Source organism: Erythrolamprus reginae, chromosome 4 (genome assembly GCF_031021105.1).
Source record: "Erythrolamprus reginae isolate rEryReg1 chromosome 4, rEryReg1.hap1, whole genome shotgun sequence".
In the NCBI taxonomy this organism is placed as follows: domain Eukaryota; kingdom Metazoa; phylum Chordata; class Lepidosauria; order Squamata; family Dipsadidae; genus Erythrolamprus; species Erythrolamprus reginae.
Genome location: NC_091953.1, coordinates 8,182,405 through 8,204,503, shown reverse-complemented (window position 1 = coordinate 8,204,503; position 22,099 = coordinate 8,182,405). Strand labels below are relative to the sequence as shown.

The 22,099-nt window shown below is 42.1% G+C and overlaps 1 protein-coding gene across 7 annotated transcripts in view; it reads left to right on the top strand.

The window, feature by feature from the left end:
* Nucleotides 1-22,099, top strand: part of SYTL2 (synaptotagmin like 2) — an 84,153-nt gene that overhangs the window by 20,291 nt on the left and 41,763 nt on the right. For all 7 annotated transcript variants that reach the window (XM_070749567.1, XM_070749565.1, XM_070749562.1 and 4 more), the window contains exons 2-4: nt 7,789-8,153; nt 16,676-16,824; nt 19,523-19,655. In XM_070749567.1, coding sequence (XP_070605668.1) covers nt 8,053-8,153; nt 16,676-16,824; nt 19,523-19,655 — 383 coding nt within the window. In that variant the 5' untranslated portion in view covers nt 7,789-8,052. The remainder of the gene's footprint in view (nt 1-7,788; nt 8,154-16,675; nt 16,825-19,522; nt 19,656-22,099) is intronic.

Sequence of the window (22,099 nt, the reverse complement as noted above, 5' to 3'; positions counted from 1 at the left end):
TAAAACCCACCTCTGCCATCAGGCATGGGGGAACTGAGATATTCTTTCCCCCTAGGCCTTTACAATTCATGCATGGTATGTTTGTTTGTATGGATGTTTGGTTTTACAATAAGGGTTTTTTAGTTATTTTAGTATTGGATTTACATGCTGTTTTTTATTACTGTTGTTAGCCGCCCCGAGTCTACGGAGAGGGGCAGCATACAAATCCAATAAATAAATGAATGAATGAATGAATGAATGAATGAATGAATGAATGTTGGGGGTTAGGGGATGATACTACAGAGTCAGGTAATGAGTTCCACACTTCAACAACTCAATTACTGAAGTCATATATTTTACAGTCAAGTTTGGAGCTGTTAATATTAAACTTGAATCTGTTATGTGCTCTTGTGTTGTTGTGGTTGAAGCCTCTAAAATAATGACCAGTTGACTTTCTGAAGCACTTGGCAAGACATTGTAAGTTGCAAACTCACTAAAACCGGATAAATTCTTTTTCCCTGTCCATCGATGACACCAAGGCATGCCACCTCTCTCTGTCATCCATAGGAGATTTTTTTCAGAAGTACATTTGAACAGGAGACCAGGAGATGTTACATTGGAGTGCTAAATGGGGGAGTTGTAATTCAAGGACAACCTGTATGTTTTTTGAACTACAAGGTTTGCCTGCCACCCAGGATCTAGTATGCGTGAAGGTTTTAATCTGAGATTGCCAACATCTACAAGTTAGGGTTTTTTTTTTAAAGGTTATATATGAACCATTTTCTGTAGGCCATAATTTAGAAGACTGTAAATCAAAAAGTTCCAAATTTTGAACTGCAATATCAAAGAACAATGAGGGAAAAATATTGCAGACCAATATTGTAAACCAAATTCAACATGCTCACCAACTATAATTTAGTTTTCTCTGTGTTTGTCAGATTTATATTCATACCCTAATTATACAGCAGCAAACATACAGATGTGTTCTAGACCACAATATATTTTTGAGGCTGAATAAATTGCCCACGTTGGCCGGTTTACTCTACTGTCAAGTTTTAAAAACAATTTAAAAACCCCTAAAACTGAGAAAGTTAGTAAAAGTTTCCTTTTTTTATGATCCTAAAAGAAATCTGTCAAAATTTATATCGCAATAAATTGTTGCAAGCTTATTTTGCGTGGGTATGTACATGTTCATCATTTTTAAACCATTTTTGGAAAAAAATACATTGCATTTATTTATTTGTTTGTTTTGTCAAGTACATATTGGTGCTATACAAAGGTATAACAATATTATATACATGATACTAGTATTATATACATGATACTAGTAAAAAAGAAACATTAGGACAGGGGACGGAAGGCACTCTGGCGCACTTATGCACGACCCTTTTCTCCAACATGGCCATCCCATGTGTTGATTTATGTGTCATTAGTTATTTCTTATATTATTATTAACATGCTCTGATGCTAGGGAGTTAGACATTCTACTCCTCCTCCCCACCTGAAAAGAACTCTGTTCCAACTACCAATGGGCGTGGCCAGCATGTGACTCATCTAGCCTGTGGGCTGAGAGTTTAGACATTCTACTCCATGCTAAGGAGTTCCGTTTTGTAGCGAAGCATGGAAGAGCCTCGGTGGCACAGTGGTTAGAGTGCAGTACTGCCAGCTACTTCTGCTGGTCACCGGCAGCCAGCCAGTGGCGAGATCGAATCTTGCCACCGGCTCAAGGTTGACTCAGCCTTCCATCCCTCCAAGATCGGTAAAATGAGGACACAGATTGTTTGTTTGTTTGTTTGTTTACTTATTTACTTATTTACTTATTTACTTATTTACCGGTACTTATTTACTTATTTACTTATTTACTTATTTACTTATTTACTTATTTACTTATTTACTTATTTACTTATTTATTAAATTTGCATGCCACCCCTCTCCGTAGACTCAGGGCGGCTCACAACAGTAATAGAAAAACAATGTACAATACAAATCTAATAATTAAAACTAAAACCCCATAATTTAAGAAAACATACACACAACATACCATACATAAACAGTATAGGCCTGGGGAAGTTATCTCAGTTCCCCCATGCCTGACGGCAGAGGTGGGTTTTAAGCAGCTTAGGAAAGGCCAGGAGGGTGGGGGCTGTTCTAATCTCTGGGGGGAGCTGGTTCCAGAGGGTCGGGGCCGCCACAGAGGAGGCTCTTCCCCTGGGCCCTGCCAAACAACATTGTTTAGTTGACGGGACCCGGAGAAGGCCAACTCTGTGGGACCTAATCGGTCGCTGATGTTGGGGGCAATATTATTATTATTGTTATTTATTATTCTTATTCTTATTATTATTATTTATTAGACTTATATACCACTTAGAGAGGGGTGTAAAGCACTGTGAAGCAGTTTATAAATCTAAACGCTATTGCCATATCTAGCTATAGTACTTTATAAACAAATGAGGGTTTCTTATATAGTTATTCAGCCATTAGTCGGTCTTAAGGGTGTCAGTTGACCAGAATCTCATGGTTTCCTTCCCCCTCTTATGTCTCTTATGTCTTATCTGCTTTGACTTGTTCAACTGCCAACCCAGTTTCCTGCCATTCTTTCCAGTACAAAATATTATTTACAGACCGGAGAAATATTCAACACCAATTAGTGGGCTGTGGAAGTTAATGCATTTAAAATTCCAGCACAGACAGGGGTAACTTGAACACTAATTGGGCACACCCAAACCAATTGGGAGCTGGATTCTGCTTTAACAAAATAATGAGTTGACTAGAGTGACCTTAGTGTTTACCTCACCTACAAAAAGATATTGACAAAATTGAACGGGTCCAAAGACGGGTTACAAGAATGGTGGAAGGTCTTAAGCATAAAACGTATCAGGAAAGACTTCATGAACTCCATCTGTATAGTCTGGAGGACAGAAGGAAAATGGGGGACATGATGGAAACATTTAAATATGTTAAAGGGTTAAATAAGGTTCAGGAGGGAAGTGTTTTTAATAGGAAAGTGTACACAAGAACAAGGGGACACAATCTGAGGTTAGTTGGAGGAAAGATCAGAAGCAACATGAGAAAATATTATTTCACTGAAAGAGTAGTAGATCCTTGAAACAAACTTCCAGCAGACGTGGTTGGTAAATCCACAGTAACTGAATTTAAACATGCCTGGGATAAACTTATATCCATTGTAAGATAAAATACAGGAAATAGTATAAGGGCAGACTAGATGGACCATGAGGTCTTTTTCTGCCATTAGACTTCTATGTTTCTATGAGGGGAATCAAAAAAATCAAAAACTTTAAGGCTTAAAAAAAAAAGAGGGACTCTAAGGTTGTGAGGAGGAGCATACACTTCCAATATACCTCCCATACACTGCGCCAGAGAGAGAAACCCAGGGGGAATGGCAGGAAACTGGCCGGGCCTTTGTACTGCTCTCAGATTTCCTGGGAAATTTTTCAGGGTTCGGATTCTTAAGTAGAAAATGGTTCTTAAGAAGAGGCAAAAAAATCTTGAACACACGGTTCTTATCTAGAAAAGTCCTTAAGTAGAGGCGTTCTTAAGTAGATGTGCCACTGTACTATACATCAGTGTTTCCCAACCTTGGCAACTTGAAGATATCTGGACTTCAACTCCCAGAATTCCTCAGCCAGCATTCGCTGGCTGGGGAATTCTGGGAGTTGAAGTCAAAATATCTTCAAGTTGCCAAGGTTGGGAAACACTGGTATACATAATCTACATAATACTAAAAACTAGAAGGAAATGGAGAACCAATGAAAAATGGAATTTGGGACACATTCTGCTTTTTCTTAATTGTGTTAAGAAAAAGTAGAATGTGCTAACAGTGTACATACTAATAGCTGAGCTATCTGTGCTCTCAGCCTTGCGGTAGGTCGTAAGGATGTGGTCTATGAAAGGGGGAGCTCACAACACAAATTCTGTGTTGTGTTATTTATAAATGTTACCATGCTTCTGATAATTTTTCATTCCACTCAGAATAAATAGAATGCAAGTCTACCCTGTACATTTTCAGGGTGGCAACCAATATATATATATATTTCCCCCCGAGGATCAGCCATATTAAGGGATTGCAGCATAAACAGTAAAGAATCCTGCGGCAATTCAAAGACTTAAGAGGTTATTACGGAGGAAGTTTTACGGATGACAATTTACTCTTTCAGATGCTTTAATGTCATAAAGTAGCCTGTGGTCTTGTAAGAGCTGACTGTCATCGTAACTTTGTTCGCCTTTGAGGTGACATTACTTTCTTCTTAATGGTCATATTGAAAAATATACATCCAATTAATAATAAATATATAAAATGTACATACTGGCTGAGACTTGAGAGGGCGGGGGCTTCGATATTCTTTGAAATAATTTTTCATTCCCCGATCGTGGAAGGACACCACCCAATTTTGACGCAAATTGTGAGATTTTGCTCTGGAATGTACAAAAGCGAAAGGAACTCATGGATTTAAAAAAAATAGTATGAATCATATCAAGGCAAACATTAACAATTTATCCTGCTTTAATATGGTATACCAGCGAGGGCAAAACATTTTAGCTTGGATGCCAAAAGTGTGTGTGAGTGTGTGTATGGGGGGGGGGCTCTCTAGGAATCTCCTTGGAGGAAACAGGGCCGGAAAAGGCGGGGAAAAGCCTCCGTGGGGCCTCTCTAGGAATCTCCTGGGAGGAAACAGGGCTGGAAAAGGCGGGGAGAAGCCTCCGTGGGGCCTCTATAGGAATCTCCTGGGAGGAACAAGGCCAGAAAAGGTGGGAATAAGCCTCCGTGGGGCCTCTCTAGGAATCTCCTGGGAGGAAACAGGGCCTCCACCCTCCCTGTGGTTTACCCAATCGCACACCTTATTGGCTTTTACATCGATTCCTGTGGGAAAAATTGCTTCTTCTTACTAACTTTTCTACTTAAGAACCTAGTCACGGAATGAATTAAGTTCGTAAGTAGAGGTACCACTGTATTCATTTTCCCATATGTAGATGCATACTTTGCGGTATTTCCCCCCCTCTTTCTGTACTGATTACTCATTGTGCTAAACTGCATTCTGTACAGTCTGTTCTCCCAAAGGTGCTTTTTTTCAAGAGGCAGCTAACTGGATTTTCTGGTTTTTCTTGGAAAATGTTTTGCTTCTCATCCAAACATAGAAACATAGAAGATTGACGGCAGAAAAAGACCTCCTGGTCCATCTAGTCTGCCCTTATACTATTTCCTGTATTTTATCTTAGGGTGGAGATACAGTGGTACCTCAAGATACGAACCCCTCGTCTTATGAACAACCCGAGATACGAACCCGGGGTTCAGAAAATTTTTGCCTCTTCTTACGAACTTTTTTCGTCTTACGAACGCCAAACCCGAACTTCCGGGTTCGGCGTTCGGGAGGCTGCTGGGAAGCCCCCCGGCTGTTTTAAAAGGTGACAGCCGGGCTGCGGGGCTTCCCAGCAGCCTCCCGAACCCGGAGGTTCGGCAAACCTTTCGAAGGTAAATCTTACGAACCTTTCGTCTTACGAACCTCCCCCTGGAACCAATTAGGTTCGTAAGACAAGGTATGACTGTATGTTTATCTCAGGCATGTTTAAATTCAGTTACTGTGGATTGACCAACCACGTCTGCTGGAAGTTTGTTCCAAGCATCTACGACTCTTTCAGTAAAATAATATTTTCTCATGTTGCTTCTGATCTTTTCCCCAACTAACCTCAGATTGTGCCCCCTTGTCCTTGTGTTCACTTTCCTATTAAAAACACTTCCCTCCTTATCCAAGATTCTTTATGGTTACTTAACCTTCGTTACCAGTTCGGAGTCACGCTAGAAGTTCCCTTTTTGCATGCATGCTCGTCTGTGCATTTCACCCATTTTTGGCGGGCTTCTTATACTATTATTAACATGCTCTGATGCTAAGGAGTTAGACATTCTACTCCTCCTCCCCACCTGAAAAGAACTCTGTTCCAACTACCAGTGGGCGTGGCCAGCATGTGACTCATCCAGCCTGTGGGCTGAGAGTTTAGACATTCTACTCCATGCTTGGAACAAACTATGCGTAGAGGGTTATTTTCCCATAAATTTGACTCCGGTGGACAGATTTCAAGCGGTAGGGCTGGTTCGGAGGCATGTCCAGCTGGCCTTTACTGCTGGTTTGGGGAGTTGGAGGAAATTCCCACTACTGGTTCTAGCGAACCGGTAGGAACCCACCTGTGAATCTCACCAGGCAAGTGTTCATCGTCGCCAGCGCTCCCTGGGTGCTCCAAGTAATCGGCGAAGGCGTGTACGTTTCCGGTGGTCGGGTACACACTGTCAGTGCAAGATCCAGTTTCTACGCATGTCCAGGAAGCCAAATTATGTGTAAGGACGCTCACATGAACAAGATTTCACCAATTCTCAGCAGTTTCTTTGCATTCGCGGAAGCAAAAACCCGCTAAAAATGAATGAAATCTCTCTTGCACGAGCATCCTCACAGGAGATTTAGTTTCCTGTGCAAGCGCAAAAAACCAAATTTCGTGTGAGGATGCACATGTTTGGACACTCGAGTGCAAGCGAGATTTCACCAATTCTCGGCAGTTTCTTTGTTTCTGCACATGCGCGGAAGCAAAACCCTGGGAAAAATTGGTGAAATCTCTCTTGCACGAGCATCCTCAGAAGGGATTTGGCTTCTGGCAACTAGCGCAGAGAGCCAGGTTTCATGTGAAGATGCTCACAAGAGTGAGATTTCACCAATTCTCGGCAGTTTCTTTGCTTTGGCGCATGCGTGAAACCAAAAAAATGCCCCAAATTGGTGAAATATCTTGCACGAGCATCCTCTCAGGTGATTTGACTTTCGGCACAAGTGCAAAAAGCCACATTTTGTGTGAGGATGCTCACAGGAGCGAGATTTCATCAATTCTTGGCAGTTTCTCTGCTTCCGCACATGCAAAAAACCACCAAAAATTGGCAAACTTTCTCACCAAGAAGCGTCCTCACATGAGGACTTCCTGCATTTGCTGAAGCCAAATGTCTCCTGTGCGCGTGCTCGCCCGCCGGTCACACAGAGCTGTCTGTGCATCTCCATATTCGCTACCGTGTTTCCCCGAAAATAAGACACTGTCTTATATTAATTTTTGCTCCAAAAGTTGTGCTACGTCTTATTTTTGGGGGGTGACTTATATTTTTCAAATAAGACAAATTCACAGGCAGAAAAGCTGACACCTCCCAAGAAAGTGTACCGTACAGTACACTGATTATGGTATGGTACCTATCAGTATGGCACCCACACACACAAACGACGGCACTTATATGGTACAACAGTATACTCCCGCTATTGCAGCTTCCGGCCACCAGAGGAACTACAGTCTACGCACTGTAGTGGAGACTGTAATGGCGGTGAGACAGCAGCAGACTGTGTCTGCTGTACTGGACGGTAAAAACCGATGGAAGGGGCCAGCAGGGGATGCCACATTATTACGGTACCGCTATGAACAGCTTTGAATGGTACTGTATGTTTTTCCACCATACCGTATGTAAACTTGACTCCGCCTTATTTTCAGGGGGTGCCTTATATTAGCAAATTCTGCAAAATCTCTGACATGCCTTACTTTCGGGGTACGTCTTATTTTCGGGGAAACAGGGTACCACTCTATAGAGTGGCCCATACCAGCAAGAACCCATTACTGAATCTCACCATATCGATTTGACCTCCTCCCTCCCTCCCATGCATACAAATCTAATAAATAATAATAATAATAATAATAATAATAATAATAATAATAATAATAATAATAATTTCTTCTACCAGAATTGAATATTTCTTTTCCTCTCTTCTCTTCCTGCAGATGAAGACCTTCTTGATATAAACGCCGACCACGTAACATCTGTAGTACGATGACCATCATCCAAGAAGGCCAACTCCACTCAAGAGACTCTTGGCTATCCACATACCGCTCGCCCAAACCCTGCAACAGAATTTAGATTTTTGTTTTTTCCCTTTTTCTTTTTGAAAGAAAACGGTGTTTGCTCTTCACAAACCGACAAGTTCTGGCTTTGCTGGCGAAGATTTTTGGATTTATTTTTTTCCTTCTTGGCTGGAAGCCAACAAGATGATCGATTTGAGCTTCCTCACCGATGAAGAGCAGGAGTCGATTTTGAAAGTGTTGCAGCGGGATGCAGACTTAAAGAAGGCCGAAGAGGAGAGGGTCAGGTAAGGAAAGGCCTCAAATAATTCCACCCTACAGAGTCAAACACAAATGAGCATAATTGCGGCAACAACTTGCTTCCTCAGCTACCGATATTTCTCTCTGGCTTAGCTATTTAGCGTGACCTACGACCGCAGCTTAACTAGATCGCAAGTTACAGGGAAATGTCAGGGAAGGTGGGTGGGTAGGTAGGTAGGTAGATAGATTGATTGATTAGATAGGTAGATAGATATATAGATATATAGGTAGATAGATATATAGATATATAGGTAGATAGATAGATAGATAGATAGATAGATAGATAGATAGATAGATTAGATAGGTAGATAGATAGATTAGGTAGGTAGGTAGATTGATAGTTAGATAGATAGATAGATAGAGAGAGAGAGAGAGAGAGACATAGAGAGAGAGATATTAGATAGATAGATAGATAGATAGATAGATAAGATAGATAGGTAGATAGATAGATAGATTAGGTAGGTAGGTAGGTAGATTGATAGTTAGAGAGAGAGAGAGAGAGAGACAGAGAGAGACAGAGAGAGAGATTAGATAGATAGATAGATAGATAGATAAGATAGAGAGAGAGATAGATAGATAGAGAGATAGAGAGAGAGATAGAGATAGATAGATAAATAAATAGAGAGAGACTGATAGAGATAGATAGAGAGAGAGAGAGAGAGAGAGATTAGATAGATAGATAGATAAATAGAGAGAGAGAGAGAGATTAGGTAGGTAGGTAGGTAGGTAGATAGATAGATAGATAGGTACATAGATACATAGATGAAAGATAGAGGAATGGAGCACTTTACTCTTTCCGGTAGCAGGCCTTCAGTGGTTAGGGAGCCCTATTCTCGAGGACCTCTAACGTAGAATTCGATTTCTACGAAAGTTTGGTCTCCAGCCAAAGTCTACGGCGTCTTTTCTTCCTTGTTTTTCTTTTGACTTGTGGTTTTAAGAGTTTTCCTTACTTGAGATCTAATCTGGCCTTGGCATTTTGTCTGCATTCCGTTCTTACGACCTTTTTGCTGAAAGAGGAGTGAACAGCCACATAGCTCACTGCATTTTAGCCCTTGTGCAAGATCTAATAAACCTCGGGCCAGAAGTCCCACTCCGCTCAGCGATGAAAACAGGGAACAACTTGTAAATCCAGCCAGTGGGTTTGTGGAATACTCATACTTGGTTTGTGGATGTAATGACAGCATGTGGATACACGATGGGTTTTAGGAGAGGTTAAAAATAATCTGGCGCTTTTTGGACTCTTACCACCAAGGCCACCATGGCACCATGCAGTCTGAGAAAGTGAAAAGTTGTGGCTGTGTTTTACACTAGAAAAACACCCTCTGTTGTTTTCCTAGGTTTTCTTTGGTGGCAATAGCACATGGGTGTGTGTGTTTTTCTGTGTTTTACTTTTTCTGCTTTAAAGTCTGCAAGTTGCCTTATCTGAGCATGGACATTGAAAAGATCAATGATGTGGTTGATGCGCAGCTCTCAATATATATCTGTGGGTCAGCGGTGGGTTTTGATTTTGGACTCCCTGTCTGTCTGTCTCTCTCTGTTATTCTCATCTTACCTACCTACCTACTTACTTACCTACCAGGGGTGGGTTGCTCCCAGTTTGGACCAGTTCTTAGAACTGGTAGCAGCAGCAGGAGGTTCTCCCCACCTGTCCGGGATGCTTTTGTGCATGGGCAGAAGTGTTGTGTATGTGCGCAAGTGCACATGCAAATTGTAGCAAAATTATTTAGAACTTACCACTGCTACCCACCCATGTACCCATCCATCCATCTTTCTACCTCCTTCCCTCTATACCTACCTAAACATTTTCCTTTCCTTTCCTTCCCCTCCCTTCCCTTCCCTTCATCCACTCTATTTTCCTTTCCTTCCTTCCTCCTTTCCTTTCCTTTCCTTCTTTCCTTCTTTCCTTTCCTTCCTCCTTTCCTTTCCTTTCTTTTCCTTTCCTTCCTCCTTTCCTTCCCTTCCCTTCCTCCTTTCCTTTCCTTCTTCCTTTCCTTCTTCCTTTCCTTTCCTTCCTCCTTTCCTTTCCTTTCCTTTCATTCCTTCATCCACTCTCCTTTCCTTTCCTTCATCCACTCTCCTTTCCTTTCCTTCATCCACTCTCCTTTCCTTCCTCCTTTCCTTTCCTTTCCATCCTCCTTTCCTTCCTCCTTTCCTCCCCTCCCCTTCCCTTCCTCCCTCCCTCTACACCTACCTAAACATTTTCCTTTCCTTTCCTTTCCTTCCCCTCCCTTCCCTTCATCCACTCTATTTTCCTTTCCTTTCCTTCTTTCCTTTCCTTCTTCTTTTCCTTTCCTTCCTCCTTTCCTTTCCTTCTTTCCATTCCTTTCCTTCCTCCTTTCATTTCCTTCTTCCTTTCCTTTCCTTCCTCCTTTCCTTTCCTTTCCTTTCATTCCTTCATCCACTCTCCTTTCCTTTCCTTCCTCCTTTTCTTTTCTTTCCTTTCCTTTCCTTCCTCCTTTCCTTCCCTTTCCTTCCTCCTTTCCTCCCCTCCCCTCCCCTTCCCTTCCTCCCTCCCTTCGTTCCTTAATCCAAAATCTACCATGTCTCTTTGTCTGTCTCTATCCGTATTAATTTTAAAGCGATCCATCTGCCTCACTCAGCAAGGTCAGGAAGTAGCATAAGGCCTGGTGGCATTTTCTTCATAACTGCTCCTTCCTAGGTTTGATGGCTCAGCAGTTGACGTCTGTCAAACCGACAGCTCAGATTTGAGGCCCATGCCATGGGACAAGGTGAGCTCCCATTCTTGCCCAGCTCCTACCCAGCTAGCAGTTTGAAAGCATGCAAATGCAAGTAGATAAATAGGTACCACTCGGGGCAGATTGCACTTACTGCTGCTACTGGCGCGCTGCGTGCGCAGCTTCAGGTCTCTGGCGTGCATGCGCACGCGCCCCAGCGAGATTTTGCTTTTGTGCATGTGCAGGTAACAAAATCTTGCAAGGGGACACGCGCCCAAGAGAGATTTCAGAGATTTTTTTTTGCTTCCACACATGTGCAGAAATCTTGTGAGTGTGTCCCCTTGCGACATTTTTCTTCCTGCGCATGCACAGAAGCAAAATCTCACCGGGATGCAAACATGCGCACACCAGAGACCCAAAATCGCCCTCAGAACTCAACTTTTACTTTCGGTGCGCCGTCCTCTATCGTTCCGGTAGGAACCCACTACAGTAATCCCTCGCTACTTCGCGGTTCATCTTTCGTGGATTCGCTACTTCACGGGTTTTCAAAGGGGGTTTAAATTCATTAAATCCATTGAAAATTTTAAATCCATTAAAAGTTCATAAAATTCTTCTACAGTACTACTGTACTCTATTAAAGAAACTGGTAGGATATCACATGTAGTTCCAGCTGAGAAACATTATAGAATGACTGTTTAATACAAAGGGTGGGTTTTAAAAGTCGTTATTATTATTATTATTATTATTATTATTATTACTACTACTACTACTATTATTATTATTATTAATTAGATTTGTATGCCGCCCCTCTCCGCAGACTCGGGGCGGCTCACAACAACAATAAAAACAATGTCAAACAATATTCACAAATCTAATACAGTGATACCTTGTCTTACAGACTTAATTGGTTCCGGGACCAGTTTCTTAAGGTGAAAAGTTTGTAAGATGAAACAATGTTTCCCACAGGAATCAATGGAAAAGCAATTAATGCGTGCAAGCCCAAAATTCACCCCTTTTGCCAGCCAAAGCGCCCATTTTTGCGCTGCTGGGATTCCCCTGAAGCTCCCAAAGTCCTCGAAACTCCACCTCCAGACCTCTGTGTTTTTGTAATGCTGCTATTTCACTGAGGCTCCCCTCGCTGGGAAACCCCACCTCTGGACTTCCGTTGCCAGCTTTTGCGCTGTTTTTGCGCTGCTGGGATTCCCCTGAAGCATCACAAAAACATGGAAGTCCGGAGGTGGGGTTTCCCATGGAGGGGAGCCTCAGGGGAATCCTAGCAGTGCAAAAACGGGTGCTTCGCTGGCAACAGAAGCGTGGAGGTGGGGCCTCCCACCGGTGGCGGTGGGTTTGTAAGGTGAAAATAGTTTGTAAGAAGAGGCAAAAAAATCTTAAACCCAGGGTTTGTATCTTGAAAAGTTTGTATGATGAGGCGTTTGTAAGATGAGGTGTCACTGTAATTTAAAACACTAAAATACCCTTATTAAAAGCAAACATACACACAAACATACCATGCATAAACTGTATAGGCCCGAGGGAGATGTCTCAATTCCCCCATGCCTGACGGCAGAAATACATAAAAAAATATATTTCCTCTATTTCACGGAAATTTGTTTTTCACGGGTGGAGAGGGGCGGCATACAAACCTAAATAATAAATAATAAATAAACACCTCCTCCACGAAAAACGAGTAACCACAGTACTGTACTGGTACCACATCATTCCGTGTCCCCCCGCCATATTCCACATGACCATAGATGTTTCTTTGGACAATGCTGGCTTCTTTGGCTAGGAAATGGAGATGTGCCCTAGTCCATAGAATTGGACATAACTGGACAGGGGACACCTTTACTTTATCTTCAAACAGGATGCAAAGGAGAGGGGAGTCAACTTTTCTGTTTGCATATGGTATTACTCAGCTGGGCTGGGTTCCTATTCTTTAGGAAGGCAAGAGTAAAAAAAAATAAGCTCTAAATCTTCACGCATGAGAAGTCCCTGGGATTATCGGAGGGCTAGCAGAAAAGTTACAGACTTTGTTTTTGCGTTCTGAAGAATTGGCGAAGGGGAATTCATGTGAGCTGTAATTGTACAAATCAGGAGATCTTAATCCTGCTTCTTATTGGATCAGTCTGTGATGTGTTGCCAGAGTTTTAAATTTCTTCTTTGCTTCTTTCTCCTAAAAGAGGAAAGAAGAAATTTAGCCATTAAACTTAGGAGCCTTGGTGGCGCAGTGGTTAGATTGCGGTACTGCAGGCTGCTTCTGTTGACTGCCAGTTGCCTGCAATTTGGCAGTTCAGATCTCACCAGGCTCATAAGAATCTAAGGACCTAAGAAGAGCCCTGCTGAATCAGGCCAAAGTCCATCGAGTCCAGCATTCTGTGTCACACAGTGGCCCACCAATTGTCCATGGGGATCTTGAGCAGAAAGAGAAGGCAAGACCCTCCCTTTCCCTTGACCAATGTTCCCTCTAAGTGTGTGTGTGTGTGTGTGTGTATGCAGAGTAACGCAGGAGGAACAGATAAGATACCAGAATATACTATGGCAATTAATGATCCAGATAAATGAATGAAAACCCTTTTGTATAAAACAGTAGTTTACTCTTCAGTGAAAAAGATCTTCAGTCTTCTATATACAGGAACTTTACATCAGCTATATTCAGCTTACTTACAAGTAGATATTCAACCAATATAGGTTACAAGTAGATACAAAACCAATCCAGGTTTCTAGTAGATACTAAACCTATTCAGGTTTCTTTGTAACACTATCTCAGTTCTATTCAATATCTAACTCACGCACAAACTGCTCTAGCCAGCCACCATCATCAACAGCAAATGACCAAGCCAGCAAGGCCAACAACAACCAACAAGGGAATAGTGAAGTTGACTTACATCTTACAATGCTCTGGCCCAATCACATTGCAATTCACACCCAATGACTCAGCATTATTTATTTATTTATTTATTACTTAGATTTGTATGCCGCCCCTCTCCGACTTGCTTATATTCTACCTTTTACCTTATATGGTAATACATTCTTACGTTTCACCTTAATGGTACGACAGTAGTACTCCTACTTACGAACTTAATTCGTTCCGTGACCAGGTTCTTAAGTAGAAAAGTTTGTAAGAAGAAGCAATTTTTTCCATAGGAATCAATGTAAAAGCAAATAATGTGTGCGATTGGGGAAAGCACAGGGAAGGTGGAGGCCCTGTTTCCTCCCAGGAGATTCCTCCTAGAGAGGCCCCACAGAGGCTTCTCCCTGCCTTTACCGGCCCTATTTCCTCCCAGGAGACTCCTAGAGAGGCCCCATGGAGGCTTCTCCCTGCCACCCCGAGTCTACGGAGAGGGTCAGCATATAAATCCAATAAATCTAATCTAATCTTTACCGGCCCTATTTCCTCCCAGGAGATTCCTAGAGAGGCCCCACGGAGGCTTCTCCTTGCCTTTTCCAGCCCTGTTTCCTCCCAGGAGATTCCTAGAGAGGCCCCACAGAGGCTTCTCCCTGCCTTTTCCGGCCCTATTTCCTCCCAGGAGATTCCTAGAGAGGCCCCACGGAGGCTTCTCCCTGCCTTTTCCGGTTACAGTTTCAGAGGCTCGGGTTTGTAAGTGGAAAATGGTTCTTGAGAAGAGGCAAAAAAATCTCGAACCGGTTTTTATCTACAAAAGTTCATAAGTAGAGGTGTTCTTGGGTAGAGGTATCACTGTATGATGATATATTGCCCAGAATTGTTTAGTCTAACAGGAATCACTGCAGTTTATTTATTTTTTATTTATTTATTTTTTATTTATTTATTTTATCCAATACACAGTGAGGGTTTTAGTGGGTATATATCTATATACACATTGTAAAATACATGATGAAGGTTATAGAGGAGATACTCATAGTAAAATATATCTAAGAAATAATAGAAAAGAAGGTATAGTAATAGAACATATCAATGAAAGAATAGAAGAAGAGATATAGGAATAGAAGAAAGGTATAGGAGATATAGGAGAGCGATAGGACAGGGAACGGAAGGCACTCTAGTGCACTTGTACTCACCCCTTACTGACCTCTTAGGAATCTGGATAGGTCAACCGTAGATAATCTAAGGGTAAAGTGTTGGGGGTTTGGGGATGACACTATGGAGTCCGGTAATGAGTTCCACGCTTCGACAACTCGGTTACTGAAGTCATATTTTTTACAGTCAAGTTTGGAGTGGTTAATATTAAGTTTAAATCTGTTGTGTGCTCTTGTGTTGTTGTGGTTGAAGCACTCTAGTGCACTTGTTATTTGTTAAGCAAATCATGTTAAGTGGATCACAATGACTTTGCTTAATGAGCCACAGTGTCCCTTAGCACAGTAATAACCTAATCTTAAAGCGCCTTTAAAGCTAAGAGCAATTTTGCCTTTCAAAAGAAATTAAGCAACAGCAGGAAGAAAGTGAATATGAATTCTAACTAATAAACATTGTTCACAAACAAGGGATGTGCATTTTCAGAAAACCTAGGCTTCTCCACTACTCCTTCTAAGAACTGATTTAGGGTTAGAATTAACAAGTGGAACATAAAGATAGGCATTGTGTTGACAGGGGGAAATGTTTATTTTATTTTATTTTATTTTATTTTATTTTATTTTATTTTATTTATTTATTTATTTATTTATTTATTAATTATTATTTATTTTTTTATTTTTTTATTTTTTTATTTTTTTATTTATTTATTTGATTTTTATGCTGCGCTTCTCCTTAGACTCAGGGCGGCTTACAACATGTTAGCAATAGCACTTTTTAACAGAGCCAGCATATTGCCCCCACAATCCGGGTCCTCATTTTACCCACCTCGCAAGGATGGAAGGCTGAGTCAACCTTGAGCCGGTGATGAGATGTTGTCTTCTGACCAGTCATATTTATTCAAAGGGTGTTCCATAACTGCAGGTAGAAAGAAAAGATACTATTGGTACATATTGGGCAATTTCCAGTTGAACAATATCTTCGTTGGAAATATATTGGATAGGCAAAGAGAAGAACAAATATTTGAATGCTCCGGAACTTGAAACATACTTAAAAAATTAGTTAAAATATATTATTTGCTTGCTCTCAGACTTATCTTATTCTGGTTACAACTTATAGATAATTCTTGCTTAATGACCAGTTGCATATTAACTGTTCAAAGCTATGATGGACTCCACTCAAAAGATACATATGACATGGTTCCAGAGTTCCAACAGTGGCACAATTGATATATATTCGATCATTCATTCATTCATTCATTCATTCATTCATTCATTCATTCATCCTCCAGTTCTACTGAATCACATGTACTATATTTTTCAGAGTATAAGACTCATCTTTTTCCTCCCTAAAAGAGTCTGAAAATTTGGGTGCATCTTGTACCCTGAATGTAGCTTTTTTCAAAGCTTTTTTTTCAGCCCTAATGATCTTCCCAGCTCTTACGTTGCAGGCTTTTTCATTGTTACTCAGTCTGAAAAATGTTTTTCCAGCCCTAAATATTTGCAGGCTTTTTTTCATTGCTCTATTTGCTCCGAATAAGTTTCTTTCCAGCCCTAACTAGGTGCTAACGGTCTTCCCAGCTCTTACCGGCTTGCAGGCTCTTTCATTGTTACTCTCTCCGAATAAGATTTTTTTAAAGCCTTAACCAGGGGATAAAATAATGTGCTGAAACTGACAAGACTAAAGACGCTAGCCAGATGAATACCTGGTAGGCAGATTTTTTTTACCCTATTTTCTTCCCCAAAAAACTAAGGTGCGTCTTATACTCCAAAAATATAGTAAGCTTTTTATCCTCCCCCTCCACCTCCAGATATAATAACCACTATATTTTTCATTACTTTTCTAGGAATTTACCTGAAAAAGTAAAGGATGATGCCCAAGTCAAGAATATGAGCGGGCAGTGGTTTTACGAAGCCAAGGCAAAGAGGCACAGAGAGAAAATAAACGGAGCCGATATTATCCGGGCATCAATAAGAAGGAAGCCCTTGACAATAGGTATGTGTTGACTTGGAAAAAAAGAGAAGATTGGTTTTTTGTAGAATGGAAAATGTTTTGGGGGTTTTTTTGGGTAGATTTTTAATCAAGAATATACAGTGGAACCTCGACATACGAGCAGCTCTACTTACGAGCTACTCGAGATAAGAGCTGGGAGGGGAGCGACATTTTTGTTCGCCTCCCGAGCTCACATTCGGGATACGAGCGCCAAGGAGCTGTCTCCTGAAGCCGAACGCTAACTTCCGCGTTCGGCTTCAGGAGACAGCTCCTTGGCGCTCGTATCCCGCGTGTTTTAAAAGGTTGCAGCCGGCCTGGGGGGCTCGCTGGGGTGCTGGCAAGCCCCCCAGGCCGGCTGCAACCTTTTAAAACACGCGTGCCGCTTCGCAGCTGTCTCCTGAAGCCGAACGCTAACTTCCGCGTTCGGCTTCAGGAGACAGCTGCGAAGCGGCGCGGGTGTTTTAAAACGTCGCAGCCGGCCTGGGGGGCTCGGGGGCTTCCCCCCGAGCCCCCCAGGCCGGCTGCGACGTTTTAAAACACGCGCGCCACTTCGCAGCTGTCTCCTGAAGCCAAACGCTAACTTCCGCGTTCGGCGGCAGCGGGTTTTTTTGTTGTTGCACGGATTAATTGACTTTACATTGTTTCCTATGGAAAACAATGTTTCGTCATACGAGCGTTCCGACTTACGAGCCTCCTTCCGGAACCAATTAGTCTCGTAAGTCGGGGTTCTACTGTACTTTGTTATGGTTAAAGAAAACAATCTTACACTTAACACCCAAAAAACTAAAGAACTGATAATTGACTTTAGGTGGAAGAAAGATGTATATTCACCATTGCACATAAATGGTGAGGAGGTGGAGAGAGTTGGTAGTTTCAAATTTCTGGGCACTTATATCTCAGAAGACCTCTCATGGACTATGAATGTTAATATGCTTGTGAAGAAGGCACAAAAGAGGCTGTACTTCCTGAGAATGCTCAGGAAGATAAATTTATCTCCGCATCTATTGTTGTCCTACTATCGCAGCACCATTGAGAGTGTCTTGACATACGGCATTCTAGCTTGGTATGGGAGCAGCTCTGTAGCGAACAAAAAAGCTCTACAGAGAATTATTAAAACTGCCCAGAACATCCTTGGGCTCCAGCTACCCGCCCTGGATGACATCTTCACATCTCGCTGTTCTAGGAAGGTGCATACCATTCTCAAAGACTCTTCTTATCCTGCTTACAATCTCTTTGAACTGTTGCCTTTTGGCAGAAGATACAGAACAACTAGAACTCGGACCACACGTTTCCTGAATAGTTTTTATCCCAGAGCTATACTCGCACTTAACAATGAACTAAAGGGGTCACCATCAGTGAACTGTTGGACAATATTACTCGGTTTGTCATGTAGATGATTGAGTGGTTCAGGGTGGGGAATTTGAAGTGGGTGGGACATTTATTCTATTTTTTATTCTATTTTTTATTCTATTTTTAAATTTACCTATTCTGATTTTATGTATGGTGGGACTGGTCTCTGGGTGTCACACGACTTTCGTTGCCAATGACAATTCGTTGTTTTTGACAATGACAATAAATTATTTATTATTATTATTATTATTATTATTATTATTATTATTACTATTATTAATTAGATTTGTATGCCGCCCCTCTCCGAATCATCATCTTCTTCTTCTTCTTCTTCTTCTTCTTCTTCTTCTTCTTCTTCTTCTTCTTCTTCTTCTTCTTATTATTATTATTATTATTATTATTATTATTATTATTATTAAAATGAGAAAGGCCTTTTAATGGTCTTAATTTAATGATCAGTTTTCCTCCAGCCTATTGCTCTCTAAATGTTTTGGACCTCAGCTCCCATGTCCAAATGCAATTCCAAGCCAGCATGAATGGTGGCTCTCTCTAAGTGGAGAATCTACCTACCTACTGTTGAGAGTGTTCCTCGTCCAACTCTAGTAATGATAGATTCTGTGAAGGATGAGCCAGGCTCATCTTGTTGCCTTAGGCCAGTGGTATTGCCAGCTGATACAGAGAGTGAGGGAGAAATAGACCTGGATGAACGCAAAGGACCACCAGAGGTGGTAGATATGCCAATGGCAGTAGGGTCTGATTTAGAGGAAGAGGAGGAAGACTATGAGCCTTTGCTAGATTAAGAAAAAGACAAGAATACTTGTATGGGAAAAGGAAGTAGTCTGTAGTTTGTAACTCTAGGGAATTGTTGACTACTCCTATAGATATTTAAGGATGGAGTATGGGTATATCAGGGTGGCGTTTCAACGTACAATGAAGTCGGATGATGTTTGAGGTTCCAGCCAGGTTGCGCTAGCCAACTGTTATTTTCATGTTAAAATCCTCAGAGTAAAAAGTGCCCTGTCTGCGGAGATTCTGAGAAGCTGTAAAAAGTAAGTTTGTGAAACTGAAGACGCCTTATCTCATGAAGGAATTCGCAATTAGCATTGACTGATAATAGCAGTATAAAAAAGGTGTAAAATAGGATATTGATTTATGATCCATTGGATAAAAATGTATAATTATGTATGTTTTTTTATATGTTTTAAGGTATATGCATAGATGCACATATGGAAACTGGAGGGAAAAAAAGGAATTTGCATGTTCAAACTGTATATTGGCTACTCTCTGTGTATTAGACAAAACATAAGCTAATGTTCTCCTATTTTTTTTTTGTCTTTATCTTATATGTTAGCTGAACTGAGTCAGAATAAGTCGGGAAATACCAAAAACAGCTGGGTGAACAACGTCAACAAAAAGATCTTTGTGTCACCTGAACAGTTGGGTGTCATACAAGATAAAGAAGAGGAATCCAAATCTAACCAGAGGTTAGACATCTCATGAAATTTGCTGATGGTATAATAATCTGTGATCAGATATAAACCCATTGATATAATTTCTTACCACAGACTGCCAATTTAGAATTATTTTCAATTCATTTCCTGCACCTGTCTTTTATTTGTTCTTTAATTTCGCGGCATAATCAGGTTTCTTACAAGTGCATCAGATCTTGTCAGTTCAGTGTAATGGATTCTATTCTATTCCATTCTATTCAATTCAATTCAATTCAATTCTACTCTACTCTACTCTACTCTAGAAACAGAAACATAGAAGATTGACGGCAGAAAAATTCCTCATGGTCCATCTAGTCTGCCCTTATACTATTTCCTGTATTTTATCTGAGGATGGATATATGTTTATCCCAGGCATGTTTAAATTCAGTTACTGTGGATTTACCAACTACGTCTGCTGGAAGTTTGTTCCAAGCATCTACTACTCTTTCAGCAAAATAATATTTTCTCACATTGCTTCTGATCTTTCTCCAACTAACCTCAGATTGAGCCCCCTTGTTCTTGTATTCACTTGCCTATTAAAAACACTTCCCTCCTGAACCTTATTTAACCCTTTCACATATTTAAATGTTTCGATCATGCCCCCCACTTTCCTTTCTGTCCTGCAGACTATACAGATTGAGTTCATGAAGTCTTTCCTGATACGTTTTATGCTTAAGACTTTCCACCATTCTTGTAGCCCGTCTTTCAACCCGTTCAATTTTGTCAATACCCCTCCCCTCCCCTCCCCCTCCCCTCCCCTCCCCTCCCCTCCCCTCCCCTCCCCTCCCCTCCCCTCCCCTCCCCTCCCCTCCCCTCCCCCTCCCCTCCCCTCCCCTCCCCTCCCCTCCCCTCCCCTCCCCTCCCCTCCCCTCCCCCTCCCCTCCCCTCCCCTCCCCTCCCCTCCCCTCCCCTCCCCTCCCCTCCCCCTCCCCTCCCCTCCCCTCCCCTCCCCTCCCCCTCCCCTCCCCTCCCCCCTCCCCTCCCCTCCCCCCCTCCCCTCCCCTCCTCCCCTCCCCTCCTCTCCCCCCTCCCCTCCCCTCCCCCTCCCCCCTCCCCTCCCCTCCCCTCCCCCCCTCCCCCTCCCCTCCCCCCTCCCCTACTCTCTTTCTTTCTTCTTCTTTCTTTCTTTCTTTCTTTCTTTCTTTCTTTCTTTCTTATGTCTGGGATATTTTGAATAGAATAGAACAGTGATGGTGAACCTTATATTTCTCAGGTGCCAAAATAGTGCACGTGTACACTATCACACATGTGCGTGTGCCCACACCCATATTCAATACTTCCCATGCGCCTCCACTCCCCCATTTCCTGACTTCTGGTGGGCCCCGTAGGCCCCATTTTTCATCCTCCCCAGCTCCAGACACTTTCTTGGAGCTTGGTGAGGGCAAAAACGACCTCCCCTGCCTTGCTGAAGGCCCTCTAGAGGCCACAAATGCCCTCCCAGAGCCTCTGTGCAAGCCAAAAATCAGCTGGTGGATGCCCAGATGTGCAGTGGAGCTGAGCTAGGGCAATCGCTCGCGTGTCACCTGTGCCATAGGTTCGCCATCATGGGACTAGAATAACAGAGTTGGAAAGGGACCTTGGAGGTCTTCTAGTCCAACCCCCTGCTTAGGCAGCAAACCCTACCACTTCAGACAGATGGCTATCCAACATCATCTTCAAAACGTCCAGTGTTGGAGCATTCACAACTTCTGGAGGCAAGCTGTTCCATAGATTAATTATTCTAATTACATTAAAAATGTATCTGTATTACTGTATCTTCTCCTACAGATTTATTCCAAACTAGAAATACTGTAAATGTGCCCAGGATCGTTTGTGTGTTTGGGTGTGCATATACCACTTTTGTTTGAGGTGAGGGCTGGGTTATTTTTTAAGACCTGTGCTTCTCCCTCAAGTAATATTTACTTCTCTTCTCGTGGTTGGAAAGAGAAAAGTAATCTTCAGGTAAAAGGTCTTTAAGGTACCGCCTGAAAAGCAGAAACCCACATAATTGGAATGCTTTGAAAAGTATAAATGGATTGTCTGAGGCTCTTTTTTTGGTCATCCCTAAGACTGTCAATACATTTGGTTAGATTATTAAATGTTTATTGTTCGGGGGTTCTTGTTCTCATTGTGCAGTCGCGTCTGCTTCCTGTTTGTGGGCACACTATAATACCTACATCGTGGTATTAGGCGTTGCCCTGTAGATACTTGCATTTATTTATTTATTTGTGCGTTTGAGTCATTGTTGACTCCTGGAGATTGCCTGGGCGAGGCCCCGCGAATCAAGCTAGGGCTTACATTCGGGGTAGGTTTTATACATTATACCGCACGAATCCCAGCGGCCGATAAGGTCCCACAGAGTTGGCCTTCTCTGGGTCCCGTCGACCAAACAATGTCGTTTGGCGGGCCCCAGCGGAAGAGCCTTCTCTGTGGTGGCCCCAGCCCTCTGGAATCAACTC